The 16,271-nt window shown below is 48.6% G+C and overlaps 1 protein-coding gene across 3 annotated transcripts in view; it reads right to left on the bottom strand.

Annotated features, from left to right (window-relative positions):
* Positions 1 to 16,271, bottom strand: part of PNPLA1 (patatin like phospholipase domain containing 1) — a 49,375-nt gene that overhangs the window by 19,463 nt on the left and 13,641 nt on the right. For 2 of the 3 annotated variants that reach the window (XM_045500804.1, XM_045500803.1), the window contains exons 2-4: positions 3,819 to 4,051; positions 2,620 to 2,685; positions 1,219 to 1,428 (exon numbers count right to left, since the gene is read on the bottom strand). In XM_045500804.1, the coding sequence (XP_045356760.1) occupies positions 1,219 to 1,428; positions 2,620 to 2,685; positions 3,819 to 4,051 (509 nt within the window). Of the gene's footprint in view, positions 1 to 1,218; positions 1,429 to 2,619; positions 2,686 to 3,818; positions 4,052 to 5,035; positions 5,108 to 16,271 lie in introns of those variants that run through there. The other variant, XM_045500805.1, reaches the window with a different exon arrangement.

Raw genomic sequence — 16,271 nt, 5'->3', positions numbered from 1 at the left:
TTCTATCCTGTTCTTCTTCTTCCTCTTCTTCCTCTTCTCCTCTTTCTCCTTCCTCTTATTCTTTTCCTTCTCTTCCTTCTCCTTTATAACGCTCTAAAAATGGAAAGCCTATTCTGAGCTCACAGGCCAGAATAAAACCCACGCCATCTTGAGAATGGAAGTTCTGATTGTAAGCAGAAACATGAGTTCCAGAGGCTCTGATGAATACAATGCATTTGTTCCATCTTTCTTGAACTGCCTATGTGTGGATTGCTTTTATGAAACTAAGTCGACATAATCTTTACGGATAAACTAGTATAAGGCAGATGCTAGAATTCCTAATGCAACAGTTGGAGGACAAAGAATCAATCGGATTAATAAAATATCTTGTGTATCCATAGCCTGGCTAAGCATAATAGTGTTTTGAGTGTGAGTTTTGTAAATGATAATTAGACTGTAAGTCACAAAACTGGCTTAGAGGAGTTATCATTCAAACAACAATTACTGAGAACCTTCTATCAGCAATGCCCTTTGTAGACACGGTGAGTATAGTCAAAGAAATGAGTAAAGCTTGATGCCTGCTTCTAGGATCACACTTCTGTGCTGAAGAAAGACATGTATTTTGTAAGTGATAAAAAAAACAATTTTTTAAAACAAACTTTATTTTTGGGGCACCTGGTGGTTCAGTTGGTTAAGCATCCAGCTTGGCTCAGGTCATGATCTCACGGTTCATGAGTTTGAGCCCCGTATCAGGTTCTCTGCTGTCAGCATAGAGCCCACTTTGGATCCTCTGTCCCCCTCTCTCTCTACCCCTACTCCACTCGTGCTCTCTCTCTCTCTCTCAAAAATAAATAAACAGTAAAAAAAAATAGACTTTATTTTTTTAGAGCAGTTTTGGAAATTTAAAAATAAAAACAAAAACCAAGACGCTGGCTGGATTTGGCCCATGGGCCCTCGTGGCTGATGCCTACATTACATGTCAGAGGGGAAATGCTCAGGTGACATTTCTCTCAGCAGTTCTGACATATCTCATTTTACAGGGGGGGGCAAAAATTGAGACTGGGAGCACTTAGGGGTCTCATTCACATAGCTGGTTCGTAGCAAGGCCAGGAATCAGGTTTAGAAGGAAGTTTAAGGAGATGTAGATGGAACTGTGTGGGCCCCATTGGCTCCCAGGCCTCACCACCAGTCCCCGCCCCCCTCTCCCAGTCCTCCTCCCTTCCACGTCTGTCCTCTCACCAGCAGGTCTGGCGGGAACAAGGCATGGGTCATCCTGGCGATGTTCTCCAGGGAGAACTGGAAGGAGCAGTTGAACATGCGGAAGTCGTGGAAGATGGCGGGGCAGTCCCGGGGGCAGATGTCCTGCTGCCCGCTGAAGGTAGAGATGGTGATAGAGTCGGTCCAGAAGGAGCAGGGCTGCATGCCTGTGAAGCCCCCATCGATGTAGCGCTATGGGGGGCAGGAAGAGTGATAAATGCTCATCTGGGGTCAGAGGTCCTCTTCCCCACCCAGGGAGTACACCCAGGAAATGGGTCCCTTGGGACAAACCTTGAGACCCAGGTCCAGGTGGGTGCGTGGTGTGTCCATGGTGGCCCCCAAACTCCCAGCCCAGTGCTCTGTCCCTACACTGTGTCCCCACAGCCATCTCAGTGGTGCTGAGGTGGGGCTCCCAGGCCTCTGTGGGGAGAAGGCCTTCCATACTCTGGATAGAGCAGGAGCAAATGCTTTTCCATACACCTCCCCTCCAAGGCTACCCCACCTGAACCACTCAACTGTTGAAGGGGGCCCTGGGAATGGAGCCTCTTCCTGTGGCCTTTTGAGAAGGTGAACACAAGGTGGGTCCGTGCAGGTCTCTCCAGACTGCCGTGGGTCCACACTGCCTCCCTCTTTTAGGTCAGGTATCCTCAGCGCTCTCCAGGGCACCCCTGATCATGGCCTAGCCACCAGCCACCACACTTCCCTTCCCTCCTGGGGCTTCTGTTTCCTCAACTATGAACACAGGACCACAGATCCTGAGGCTCTAACTCTCTGGGGTGCCTGGGAAGTACCCAGCTGACATGTAATATGTGCTCCATCTACTAGCTGAATCCTGGGTCTTATTTTCTTTCTATATAAAATGAGAAGGGGGCATGAGTTAGACCCTCCTCCTCGGAGTGTGGGGCCTGGACCCGCAGCACTGGCATCAGCCAAAGCTGGTTAGAGGTGCAGAGTCTCTGGCCCCAGGTCTAGTGGATCAGATTTTGCATTATTTTACAAGACCTCCCTGGGTGATTCATATGCACTAGCCTAGATGACGTTAAAGTTCCCCATTGTTCCAGGTACCAATGTCACAGGGTCTGTATCCTACATTCTCTGTCAAGTATGAGAAAATCCAGCAAGCCTATGGAGTTTTGACTAGCCAGGCTCAATAATGGGTTGGTGGGTCCAGAGTGAAGCCCGATATATGGAAGGGAAGTTCATTTCAAAGCCCCAGAAATCGGTCTACACTGGGAATTCTTAGGAGAAAAACACAAGAATCTTTCCAACTCTTGGTCTTTCCACTGAATCCTGAGACCACCCCCAACCCTCCCAGATGAGGGCCATAGGGACCCGAGGCACCCTTGGGTCCTGGCTCACCCCCTCCCATGCCGAAGCACTCACCACGCCCCGGTAAGTTGGAGGAATGAGGCCACAGTACACGGGGACAAAGCAGCTGCAGTAGAGTGCCTGTGGGGAGAGAAAGGGCTGAGACACCCTGGCAGCTGGGTAGGGAGGGCTCACCAGCAGGCTTCTGGGTCACCACCATCCTGGCCCTTCTTAAATCCAAGGCAGACACACTGCCCTGGGGAGCAGAGCCTCGAGTTCAATTCCTGGCCTGGCCCTAACTACCTGGGTCCTTGTTACCCTACTAGCTAGTCAGGGCCCGATACCCCAGCTTTAAAGAGAGGGAGCCGCCTCAGTGACCTCCAGGGTCCCTTCTAGCACCGTGTCTCCACGAATCCAGTGGAACCCAACAACCATTCATGTATGTGTGGCCAGGTCCAGGCTCTGGAATCAAAGGAGGGTGAGATGCCCACCCTTACGGATGCCCAACGAAGGAGAGTAAGCATGTCATTTCCTAATGACAGTACATGGTGAGACAGGTGCCACGATGGAGATGAGCCAGGGCACTGTGGCCCCAAAAGAGGAGTATCCAACCCAGGGGAGTGTGGGCCAGGCTGGTGATGATGGAACGTACCCAGAAAGAGCAGCTAGAGTCTTGTCAAGCAGGTGAAGTGAGCTGGGAAGGAGGGAAGGGCATCCCAGGCAGAGCACCTCAGGTGCAAAGGCACAGAGGCCTGCTTTCTGTGGTTTGCTCTGGTTGGCATGAGTAAGAGTGGAGCTGATAGAAGAGGGCTTGGAGAGAAAAGTCTTGGTGCTAATAATAAACCCAGGGGGACACGAAGTAGGTGGAGGAGGTGTCCACAGCCACTGCCTATTCATTCCCCCACGGCCACGATCATGGCCGTGCCAGTGTGGGGCTGTGAGGACGGGTGGCAGGGCCTTGTATTCAGGAGAGGAGAAGGGGGTGGAGATATGGGACAGAGGGAGGGGCCCGGAGAAGGGGCCACTTAACCCTTTTGTCCTGAAATTGGGCAGACCCACAGCGCTGTCCAACAGTAATCATTCATGACTGAAATTTACATTAATGAGCATCAGACTGCACAGAGTGCCCTTTCCGAAGTGATGCCCCACTGGGTGCTAATTCAACCTTTTTATCAAGGGCCGCTGGAAGACAGGCGACAGAATGGGGGACCGTCTCCACAAACTGGGCCCCACTCCCTGGGCCCCGCCCCCACACCCTGGGCCCCGCCCCTTGCCTCGATGAGCTCTTCCTTGGATGTGTACTCTGAAACCACGACACTCTCTCCATCTGTGAACCGAGTGAGGGACACGTGGAGCTTCCCCGTGGCGGCCTTGTAGGAGTCCTCAGGCAGGACCTTGTACAGAAACTGCCTCATCATCTGCACCATCTTGCAAGATGGGGACAAAGGTCCCAGGAAGGATTTCTTCACCTCGGCCACACCTACATTGAGGACCCTGAGGTACTCATCTGTGGAGGAAGCAGAGAGGAGCCGGCGGTCAGCAGCTCTTGGACAAGAGGGGTCGCTGATGACTATGCCACCTCACGCCGTCTCCAACAGATGGGAAACCCTAGGATTCGGAAGCAGGGCCGGTCTCCGGAGTCGGCTTGTCGTTCTGCGCAGGAGGAGAACAAGGCGCGAAGAATGAAGTCACTGGCTCCAGAGAGTCCGCGGCTAGTCGATGGCAGAACTAGACCCAGGCATCCTGCCTCCTTTCATATCGAGGGCAGGGGACCGCTTTCCTACCCTGCACTATTTTCTCCCGCGTCCAGTCGCCACATCTGGAAATCTACCCCCGGACTACATTCTTCTGGGGTCTCAGGAGCTTTTTGCCCTGGGTGAGATTCCTCTTAAAACACTGATACGGTGGAAAGCCCTCACCAAGTGACACCTTGTGACACTTGCTTAGTGCCCACTCAATCTGGGAGCAGGGAAGGGGCACTGGCCTTGAGGCGAACTTTGTCTTGAAACGATTGCGTCATCGTCCCTTTATAGCCCCCGGTACAGGCGTGAGAGAGAGAAGGCCCTGAGGTGTGGAGCACAAAGGCCAGGTCTCTGGGATGGGGAGAGGAACCTTCTCCCTCCTTCTGGGAGGAACAGGTTGCATAAGGACTTACCCATGCGAGATGGGGTTTGGAGGGCAGACGTGTTGTTCAGGGGATTGCAGAGAAAGGTGTAACCTGTCTCCAGAATTCCCCTGGGGACGTTAGGCTTGTCAGCTCAAAAAGAAACTGCAATCTTGCCGGATTCTCACAGCAACACTATGAGGTAGGTATTTCCAACCTCATTTTACTGATCCGGAGACCGAGGCTCGGAGAGATAATATAACTGGCCCAAGGTCAACTCCCTGGCGAGGGCACAAAGTGGGATTTTTACCTAGACCCCAGAACCCATGCTGCTCCCACTCCACTAAGCCACAAGCTTCTAGAGCCGGGCCTGTACCTGTTACTCACCAGTTGCTGTTAATGTCTACCCTGTGCAAACCCTCTGGCGAAATCGGAAGCAGAAATAGCATTTGGGAAGTTGGGCAGTCAGGAGCTCTCTGGCCCTGGAGGTAATTAAGCAGAGGTGGGGCAAGTACCTCAGTCAGAGGACTTATCGAAGAGATTCCTGCGTGAGTGCTAAGATTCCTTCCAACGTGGAGATTCTTAGATTCTTGTGGGGGTGCCCAGCAATATATCTGGGGAGTTATTGCGGTGGATATCATTTTCCTACTTACAAATAGAGCGGCTGAGGCACAGAGAGGTTAAGTGATTTGCCCAAAGTTACACACAGCAATTTAGAGACAAACCAAAGCTCGGGACTCTCTACACCTTCATGTTTTACAGTTCAGATTATTTCCCGTTAATCCTGGAGGTGGATAGGATAAAGAGATTTAGCATCGTTTTACAGATGTAGAAACTGAGGCAGAGAGAAGCTAAGTGACTTGTCTGAGGTCGGAGAGCCAGGCAGTGTTTGCTCCCACTCTAAACCCCACCTTCTTCCCCTGGGCGTTGGACTGATCCCAGAGGCTGAGCCAGCTGGGTTGCCATGGTGACAGCCTTCTTTTCTCCCCCCACCGACATCCAGAGTCACAGCTGCATGTGTGTAGTAGGGACTGACCTGAGCGACAGAGCATCGTAGCTGTCACCCTCTTACAGGGGAGGGTGCTCCTGACAGGTGGGAAGGCCCTGCAGTTTTGGTAAGCCTGGCTTTACCATGTGCCAACAACTTGTACCAACAGCGTTTTCCCTCAAGGGAGGGCGATGGCCAGCTCACCAGTAGTTGTGAAGTGACTGCGCATTTGGACGCCAAGAGGCTAGGTCCCAGAGTTCTCGCCCACAAGACCAGTCAGGATGGGGAGGCAAACCAGGGTGGGGGCATGCCATTTCAATGAGCAGCTTGAGTGGCCTTGCATGGGTTGGTGGCCTTTCCCACAATGCCTGTGGGCCAGGAACCCTGGTTGAGCTTGCCCCCACACACCTGAACTCCCGGCAGGAGATGCTCACTGGGACTGCTGGAAGAAAATTTGCTCCCATTGCACAAGAAACACATGTTCCTCGTGGAAAAAAATAATTTTGAAAAATGCAGAGAAGCAAAAAGATAAAAATTGAAGGGTTTTGGGATCCCTCCAACCAGAGATTAACATCTAGTTTATGTCTTCCCGGATTATATATTTTATTACATGTATTCTACTTAAAAGAATACAGGGGCGCCTGGATGGCACAGTCGGTTGAGCGTCCGACTTCAGCCAGGTCACGATCTCGCGGTCCGTGAGTTCGAGCCCCGAGTCAGGCTCTGGGCTGATGGCTCAGAGCCTGGAGCCTGTTTCCGATTCTGTGTCTCCCTCTCTCTCTGCCCCTCCTCCGTTCATGCCCTGTCTCTCTCTGTCCCAAAAATAAATAAACGTTGAAAAAAAAATTTTTTTTAAGTTTAAAAAAAAAAAGAATACATACATGAAGTCATACAATATACATTATTTTGTAATTTATTGGGTTTTTTTTGACCTAATAAATCATGTCTTTCCACATCAGTAAGTACCTGTTTATAACCCAATTTACACGCAGCGTGGAAAGCTATTGTAAGGTTGTACCATTATTTACTGAGGAAGTCCCCAGTAGGGGTTGGTTATTTATTTTGTTTCTTTGCTTTTTCTATGCTTTTCTATGTTTCTTTGCTTTTCAATGCTGCAGTGAAGAATCTCATGCTAATTGTGTGTGTGTGTGTGTGTGTGTGTGTGTGTGCGCGCGCGCGCGCGCACGCGCGCATGCGCGCCTATGTCTTGTTCTTAATTATTTCCTTTAGGATAAATTCCTAGAGGTGGGAATGCTAGGTCAAAGGCATGCATGTTTCATCTTGCAATGCTTATTTGAATCATGGCATTTGTGTATTATCCATTTACAGCTTACTCTCAGCTCTTCATGAGTGGCGATGGGTGACAGGGACAAAGCAGTGACCGAGATAAGAGAAATAGTATAGACCTCTCCAATAGACTGACATCTGAAAATGGCGCTGTCTAGAAATTAGCAGTGCTCAAGCCAGAATCATGTAGCCAGGGAGGGAGGGGACAGGAGATTGTCTGATTTCTCCCACTCGGGTGCCCAGTTTAACCTTCTTTCTTGCTGCGCATTGGGACTGTATAGCAAAGGATGCCTTTATCTCTGCCTCTCCTTGTTTCCTTTTCGAGGGCTATCTGTGTGTGTCCCTGTCGTCAACATCTCTGACCATCCCTTTCTCTGTCTCTCTTTGTCTCTCTCTCCCTTCTTTCTCCCTCTTTTCCCGGCCGAGAGAGAAGCAACTAATCTTCTGGTTAAACAAGTCTCTGCTGGTAGAGAGTCAAGTGTTAAGCATAGCAATTGCTGGATGCTGGGAGGAGGGATAAATTTAGCTTGCTTCTTTATCTCTGTACTTTCCAGCACCTTCTCCCATTTAAAGGCCTCCTTCCAAGCTGCAGGCTGCTGGGCTCCGAGACACAGTATCCCACACTGACCACAGCAAGATGGGATTTAAAAGCAGCACCACAGGAAACTCAAGGTTGGCTCTCCCACCCCAGCCCACACTTGCCACATTCATTTCTGCTTCCTCCCACCTCCTTTCGCACCTTTTATTATCTAAGTGCAGTCTGTCTCCCAAGCCAAGAAGAAGATTCTTTGGGGGAAGATCCTTATGGTCCTCGCCTCTCTAAGGCCTATCACTGCACCCCGCCTGCGGAAGGCCCTTCAGAAACCTTTGCTAGAAGCTGGAAACTCCTCAAGGACAAGGGATGGGCCATACTCACCTTTGCCCACCAAGCAAGTGCCCACGACACTTGATGGGCGTTCAATATTTATTCAGGACGTGAACAAAGAAACATAAAAACCTGACAGGGAGGAAAAGCAAGCATTGGAGATGCTCCCAGGGAAGAGCTACTTGACTTAATTACCTAGTAAAAGCCTGAAGGCAAGGTCATCCCAGAGAGATGGATAGATAACAGGGTCAACAGTATTGATAACTGTGGCCAATTGACCAAATTTTATGCATCTGTCGTGCCAAGAATTTCAATAGAAAAATAAATACATAAGATCTTGGGACTGGGAGGTTTTGAAGGGCATTTGGAAGCTACTCCGGGTCTTAGCCACTCAGAGAGTCGTTTTACTCTTTTTAGGACCAGATCCATTTCTTGGCAAGAGCGCAGGCTTTGGAGCCAGGGAGATGTGGTTAAAATCCCAGCTTTGCCACATACTATCTGGGCCATCACTGGCAAGTCAAATAAGTTCTTCCAGTCCCAATTTTAGAATCATAAAATGGGAATAATACTACCTTACTGGGTTGTGATGAGGCAGATCGCTTTTTAGGTGCCTGCACATAGTACTCGCTCACTGTCAGTTACGCCAGGAATTCTCCTTGTGACCACGGAGAAGTCTTCTTGATGCTTCTGGCTTTCAGCTTTCTCATTTGAACTGGGGACAATGATCCCTGCCCCCACATCTTTATCGAGGTGGGCTCAGGCTCACTTTTGGATGCAAAGGAGCAAAGTAAAAACACTGTGGAGACGGGACAGTGTGCCTCTGTTTCAGGGTGCGGTAAGGTGCTAGGTCAGCTGTAATGTAGTGCTGTTGCTATCCACACTCTCTCCCTCTCTTGCCAACTTGGGGGGCTCTACAGATTTAGTAGGGAAAAGGGGCAGGGCTTAGAAGTATCACTGAGGAGGAAGGAATAAGATATATGTTTATATGTATTTGCTTAAATCTAATGCCTCTCCCCCCTCCCCCCCCCCCCCCCATCTCTTTGTGAGACCAAGGATGGTCTCAATCTGGCTTATCCTTTCGTCCCTAGCGCCCGATATGGTGCCGGGAACACGGTAGGCACTTAATAAACATGATTGCATGCATGGATAATGAATAAATGAATGAACCTCAGGAATCGAAGGAGGGCACTGAGGTCCAGAGAGAGAAGCAGCTTATCCGAGGTGCCCCGAGAATAAACCCGCTTCTCTTCCCCTCCTCCACACGGCCTCTTGCTAAGTGAAAAATCCTGGAAAGATGGGCACGTGGCGGCCGACAACTTAAACTGCTGGGGATCTCCTTCACAGGGTGCCCGGATGGGGTCTGCGGGCGGCGGCGGCGCAGGGTAGATCTGCGGTGGAGGATGGGACTGAGCCGCCCCCACGTCTCCCGCGGACTGGTAGCCTAGCAACAACCTCCGGCTCAGCCAATCACCGCCAGGCGCCCCCCATCCCCCCCCCCCCCCCCCCCCCCCCCCCCCCCCCCCCCGCCGCGGGCCGTGCTTCCCAGCAGCGGGCGCGGTAAGCAGGGGGGAAGCGGGCGGCGCAGCAGCCCCAGGGGAGGCGGCGGCGAGCAGAGCTGCGTTCCCAGGAAAGCGCTGCAATTCTCGGAGGCCCTGCATGGAGCACCTGGGAGTGTGCAGCTCCTACCTGGTCCCTAATTGTAGGCTGAATTATAGGCTGCCTATCCCTGTGGGTGTATCCTGACTGCCCGACTGCACTATAATAATAAAAAATTCCTATTATCTTAACAACAGTCATTTACCCATTCGCACTTGCGATCTCAGTGTTTCTTCACAGTGACAGCGTGCCCCCGAGGGGTAGTGACCCTGGTTTTATAAACCTTTTTATTTCCATACCCCACACAGCAGGGGCATTGATTGAAAAACGATTTGGCTTGAAGCCGCAGCGTGGCCACTGGAAGATCCAGAGAGACCTTCTGGGGCAACGATTTTTCAGTCGGGGAGCCTTTATTCAAAAGAAACCTCAAGCGGAAATCCGATATATACAACAGCTAGAAACAGGGCTGTTCTAGGTTGCAGCCAAGTGGGGTCTCAGACCCTGCCCAATCGCCCCATCCCGCCCTAGGAAGGAGGCTGCTGAAAGCAGCCGAAGATTCTAGGAGCCTAGGTCAAAATACGAAACCAGAAGAAATCCTCTTATTTTACGAATTAGAAATCGAGCCCAGGATAAAGATGACACTCAATAAATTCATCTGGATGGCTGGATGGTTGGATGGTTGGATAGACAGAGAAATGAATAAAGATGGTTATCCCATAGGCCACAGTCTATGTTAACAGAAACTGGAACTAGAATGTGTGAGAAAATTCACATTTTTCTACTCTGTTCTGAATGCATTACGGGCTTTTGCCAAAGGCAAAACCACTCTGACCTAGTAAGCACTTAAAAAAACAAAACCTCAAAGCCAATACTCTTCTACGGATAATAACAATCTTTCACACAGACCTTTTTCTAGCCCGAAGAGTTTACTAAATTGGCTTTAAAAGTTCATATCAGCTTATATCAGGTTGCCATGGAAACAGCAGTGCCTTCCTGCGGTTCATACCTGGGTTCCTGTCAAGGTACCCATGGGGGTCTTTCCAGGACTGGGGCCTCACCCTGCCCCTGTGTGCCTCTTCCCAGAATCCAGGCACAATCTCCCTGACTTGTCACTGAAGGATCTACTGATCGACTGGAGATAAAACAGGCAGAGAGGGAATGTATCTAGAAAGTTCTCTGGAACCTCAGAATGTTCTCAGGGTCGTTGCCTCTGCTCTTTTCTCTCTGACTGTTTTCTGTGGTGGACCAGAAGTCTCTTTGGGATCTTGCTCCAAGGTAGAAACCAGTATTGTCCCCTTTCCAGGCTGTGGCCTATCCCACCCTACAGACTCTCCTTGCACTCCTGAGGGGACCCTACCGTAGTGCAAGAGCTGTGAACTTGTCACCCACTAGTCTTAAAAGTTGTTTTTGTTTCGTTTTACTTTGTATTTTGTTTTGTTTTGTTTTCTGTGTGTGTTGCGGTGGGGAGGGGAGCAGGGTCAAAAGACCTCCAAGCGAGTCTCTGCTAAACAGAAAAAAGGCCATCCCTGAATATCTCCTCATTCAAGAGATGTTCAAATTAGGGTGCCACTGCGGAGGAACACCTGTGTCTCCCTCTCTCCAAACCACGGTAACACAAGTTCATTTCTGCCAACTGGAGACATTCACTGCCCCCGCTGTCCGAGACTTTGGAGAGACCGCTCGCCATCCATGTCATAGGAGTCTTTTCTTTTTTTTTTTTTTTTTTTTTGAAGCTCTCCAAATACATTTTATTTTCATTAAATGTCTAATCTATGTCTTGGGAGTCTTGACGTTCTCTTGAGACCACAGTGTTCTCGTTTATGACACTTACCACGTTTGACACTTAGCACTTTCTGGTGCTGAGTGCTGAGCCGGGCTCTGAGGCCTCATTGTCTCATTTAATCTTCACAACTCCTTTGAGGTAGGTACTAGGGTTATCTCTTTATACGGCAGGAAACAGAGGCTCACCAGTAACTTGCTCAAGGGCGCACAGCTGGAAAGCCGCAAAGCTAGGCCTCCAAAGCCTGTGTTCTTTCCACCGCTTTGTCTCTCAGAGCCTCTACTTCCCACTGTGAGGCAAGGGGGTGGTTCTCACGAAGGCTCTTGGGATCTGCCTTTCTGGGACTTAGCTTAGGCACACTTCCTAAGGGCTCAGATGTCCCGGGAGACAGGAAGGCTCCCTTTAGAGTAACAGATCCCAAACCACACCTTCAAATATATGTTCTTCTATCCCCACACCCAAAGCCCCTCCTCAGGGCAGTCTGCCTCAACTCTTCTGGGTAAACACAAGTGCACAATCCTGCTTACTTCCCTTCGACACACACTTTTTTTTAAATATAATATTTTGTTTGTAAGTAATCTCTACACCCAACCTGGGGCTCAAACTCACAACCCTGAGATCAAGAGCCACACGCTCTTGGACTGAGCCAGCCAGGTGCCAACCCCCCCCCCATCTTTTTTTTTTTTTTTTTTTTTAACCATACAGACCTCACCCTTAAGTCCAGCTTAAGATCTGGGCCCCCTCCCTGAAGCCCTCCCTGCTCACCCTCGCTCTTAGCTCTCTGTCTCTCCTTACTGTCCACACCGTTTATATCAGGCTGTCTTGAGTGGCTTGTCCTGTGTCTCTGGCCAGCTGCATCCCTTGAGGACAAGGCCTGTATTAAGAATATCCTTCCCCCCATACTGCCTAGCACAGTGTTGAACACTTAGTATTCAAGGTATTCAAGAATAAATAAATAAATTATTTAATGTTCCATAAGTAGGGACTATTTCTGTTTTGTTCCCCATTATGCCCTCGGCACTTAATTCAGTACCTGGCACACTGTAGGAACTTAATAAATGTTTGCTGAAAGAATTAATAAACATGTTTTAAAAATGAATGAATGACGGGTGACCGGGTGGCTCAGTTGGTTAAGCATCCGACTTGATTTCGGCTTAGGTCATGATCTCGAGGTTCCTGAGTTGGAGCCCCCATCAGGCTCTGCGCTGACAGTGTGGAGCCTGCTTGGGATTCTCTCTACCCTGCCCACCCCCCCACCCCGCCTCTGCCCCTCCCCCACTCTCTCTCTCTCTCTCTGTTTCTTTCAAAATAAATAAACTTAAAAAATGAATGAATGAATGAATGAATAAATGAGTGAATGAATGAATGATGAGCTGAAGAAGGAGATCAAAGAACCTCTTCTACTGCGCTGACAGGAATCTTTCCAGCTGTGAGAAGGCAAACCACAGGGCAATTTTCTCTGTCAAGCCTGGTCCTAATTCTTGCCCCCACATCGATGGGCACAAGGCCCTGAACTGGGGCCAAGAAGGAGATTCTTCCTTACAGGGTGGTTTCACGAGGGCAGAGCTGGAGCAACAGGTCAACTCCTGAGTCAGATGGGAGTCAAACTGATCTGGAGGTTTGTTTATTGTTTGTTTGCCTGTTTTCCCTGTAGAATTGGTTTAGAATTGGTTTAGAAATGGATCCACCAAATGCCACGAGGGATCCCGGATTAGATCCTGGGGCAGAAAGAAGGACATTACTAGAAAAAACTGGCAAAATCTATAGTTATAATAATGTACCAGTGTTGATGGCTTAGTGTTGACAAGCGCATCATAGTTATGAAGACGCTCACATTAGGGGGGACTTGGGTGAAGGACATATCACACTGTCTGTACAACCTCAGCAACTTTTCTGTAAGTCTAGCAATATTCCAGAATTAAAATGGAAAGAAACCAAATGTCCATTAACTGATAAATGGACAAAGATGTGATATATATATATATATATATATATATATATACATATATACACATATATATACACACACACACAATAGAATACTACTTAATGATCAAAAAGAATGAAATCTTGCCATTTGCAACAACACAGATGGAACTAGAATGTATTATGCAAAGCAAAATCAGTCAGAGAAAGACAAATATCATGTGATTTCACTCGTATGTGGAATTTAGGAAACAAAACAGGGGGCACCTGAGTGGCTCGGTTGGTTATGCATCTGACTTTGGTTCAGGTCATGATCTCACAGTTTGTGGGTTTGAGCCCTGTGTTGAGCTCTGTGCTGACAGTAAGACACTGGAACCTGCTTCAGATTCTGTGTCTCCCTCTCTCTCGGCTCCCCCCCGTCCCCGCCCCCGCCCTGTTAGCGCTCTGTCTCTCTCTGTCTCCCAAAAATGAATAAAAAACATTAAAACAAAAAAGAAACAAAACAGATGAACATAGAAGAAGGGAAGGAAAAATAAGATTAAAACAGAGAAGGAGGCAAACCATAAGAGACTCTTAGATATAGAGAACAAACTGAGGATTGCTGGAGGTGGGGGTGGGGATGGGCTAAATGGGTGACGGGCATTAAGGAGAACACTTGTTGGGATGAACACGGGGTGTTTATATGTAAGTGATGAATCACTAAATTCTACTCTGAAATCATTATTATACTGTATGTTAACTAACTTGTATTTAAATACAGTTTAAAAATTAAAAAAAAAAAAGTTTATTATAATTGAAGTAAAAAAAAAAAAAGGACATACACACAGATGACCATGACAGTGCCTGCCACTCAGCAGGGGCTCAGTTAATGCCTGCTGATGTTGGGGGGAACGGATTGCAGGCTGTCACCCCCTTGAGTTGCTTTGCAAATTGTTAGATGTTTCTACGGTGTAACCAACATATTCAAAGAGTTTTACCAGATTTGCCATTCAATTCTCTTCAACTTAAACGTCCAGGGGTGCCTGGGTGGCTCAGTCGGTTAAGCGTCCGACTTCAGCTCAGGTCACGATCTCGCGGTCCGTGAGTTCGATCCCCGCGTCGGGCTCTGGGCTGATGGCTCAGAGCCTGGAGCCTGCTTCCGATTCTGTGTCTCCCTCTCTCTCTGCCCCTCCCCCGTCCATGCTCTGTCTCTCTCTGTCTCAAAAATAAATAAACGTTTAAAAAAAAATAAAAATAAAAAAAGAGTCCAGAAGACTGGGGGAAAAAGAACTTTTATCCACTCGGTTGATCAAACACGTTACTTGGAGTGAGTTAAAAGATCCTGATCTCAACACGGTAGTGCGAGTTACAACCACCATGCAGTGATGTCATTTCTAGCATTTTATAAAAAGTCCTTTTTGCACTTATCATGTCATTTGATCTCATTTTCTTAACCAATGTGCAAATGATCGCCTAGCCACAGAGTTTGGCAGGAAAGCTGTAGAGTCGCTTGCAAAGCAACACCTAAGCTCATGATTTAGGAGGACGGAGAAGGTAGAAATCAAGAGAGAGCTCAGTCTTGGTTTTGTTGTATAAACCCTGGCAAGTTGGCTAATCTCTCCAAATACCTGTTTCCTCCTTTCTAAAATGGGTAGAAATAAGTGTCTGCCTCGTGGGGTTGTGACAAGATGAGAGTAAATAATTCATGCAAGGCGTTGAGCACATTCTAAGTGCTTGATAAATAGCTGTTAATAGCGTGACACTAAGACATGAATCAGGGCAGAGTACTTTTTACGGGACGTGCTGCCATCTTGGGCAGATAAGTAACTCGGGGGATGATTTCTGATGAAGACATTTTGATTCCAAAAGCGCACCCAGCAGCCGGGATTGAACTCCTGGTTCCATCTGGGACACGTGCACATTATACGCACGCGTGCAAGTGCGACGCCCGCGGGGACACATACACAAGCACGCACGGGAAAAAATGGAGGTTCTCATTCTGGTCTTAAAGAACTTTGGGGAGACTTTCCACTGCAGCAGTACAGGAAACTTTCCAGCTTCAGGAATAACCATAACAACAGAAAGCCGGATGTAAAATAAAATTGTGAGACACAGGGGAACTCACCAGAAAGAAGGGGAAGAAAGGAAGGAACTGAAAGTCAGTGCCATGAGAAGAAAGCTGGTAATGTAGTTATCAGACCAGAAACTGGTGGCGCAGAGGCGGTAGTCCTGGGCTGTGTGAGGGGCACTGAGACCCCCCCCTTAAAGTCGGGACACTCCGATAACTGCTGGACCAGTGAAAGGTGTCAGTAGCTTAACTCTGCCCAGGGCTCTGGGTGAAAAGATAGTCTCTCATAAAAATTCAAAGCCCCCCAAGCCTGCCTTACATGTGGTTTACAGTTAGCATTGACACAGCCTACCAGAGTAATGACCATGAAAATTGATCCTGAGTGGGTGAGAACCCAGGGATGCCTGGCCAGGGCCTGGCAAACCAGCTCAGTTGGGTCCTGTCACTGCCCAGGCCACACAGAATTTACAAAAAAAAAAAAACAACACAAAAACAAACCACTAAGTCGTTGTACAGATGAGCTCACAATTAAAATATTAAAAATATTAAGGATGCCTGGGTGGCTCAGTCGGTTGAGCGTCCGACTTTGGATTTCGACTCAGGTCATGATCCCAGGGTTATGGGGTCGAGCCCTGTGTTGGGCGCTGTGCTGAGCTTGGAGCCTGCTTGAGATTCTCTCCTTCTGCCCCTCCCCTGCTCGTGCTTACGCGCGTGCTCTCTCTCTCTCAAAAGAAAATTAATTGGACAAGGTTGGAGTCTAGTAATCTTTGTGTGTGTGTGGTTTTGTTTTGTTTTGTTTTGAAAGAGAGAGAGAGGGAGAGAGAGAGACAGACAGACTCTCAAGCAGTCTCCATGCTCGGCATGGAGCCCAAGGGGCTCGATCCCATGACCCTGGGATCATGACCTGAGCCAAAAGCAATAGTTGGATGCTCCACCAAATAAGCTACCCAAGTAGTAATCTTTGTTTCAATAAGTTTAATAAGTTCATTAGGACATTCTTCGGTGAAATGTGAAAAATGCTGCTTCACCTATGCTTTTCTATTTCAAGAGAATTTTCTTTGTACTTATTCTCCCCTTCACTCAACATGCCTTCATCAAAGACCTGTTTTGCCAGGCACTGTGCCAGGAACACCA

Source organism: Leopardus geoffroyi, chromosome B2, assembly GCF_018350155.1.
Source record: "Leopardus geoffroyi isolate Oge1 chromosome B2, O.geoffroyi_Oge1_pat1.0, whole genome shotgun sequence".
Lineage (NCBI taxonomy): Eukaryota > Metazoa > Chordata > Mammalia > Carnivora > Felidae > Leopardus > Leopardus geoffroyi.
The sequence above is the reverse complement of the archived record's forward strand: the minus strand, read 5'-3'. Positions and strand labels throughout refer to the sequence as shown.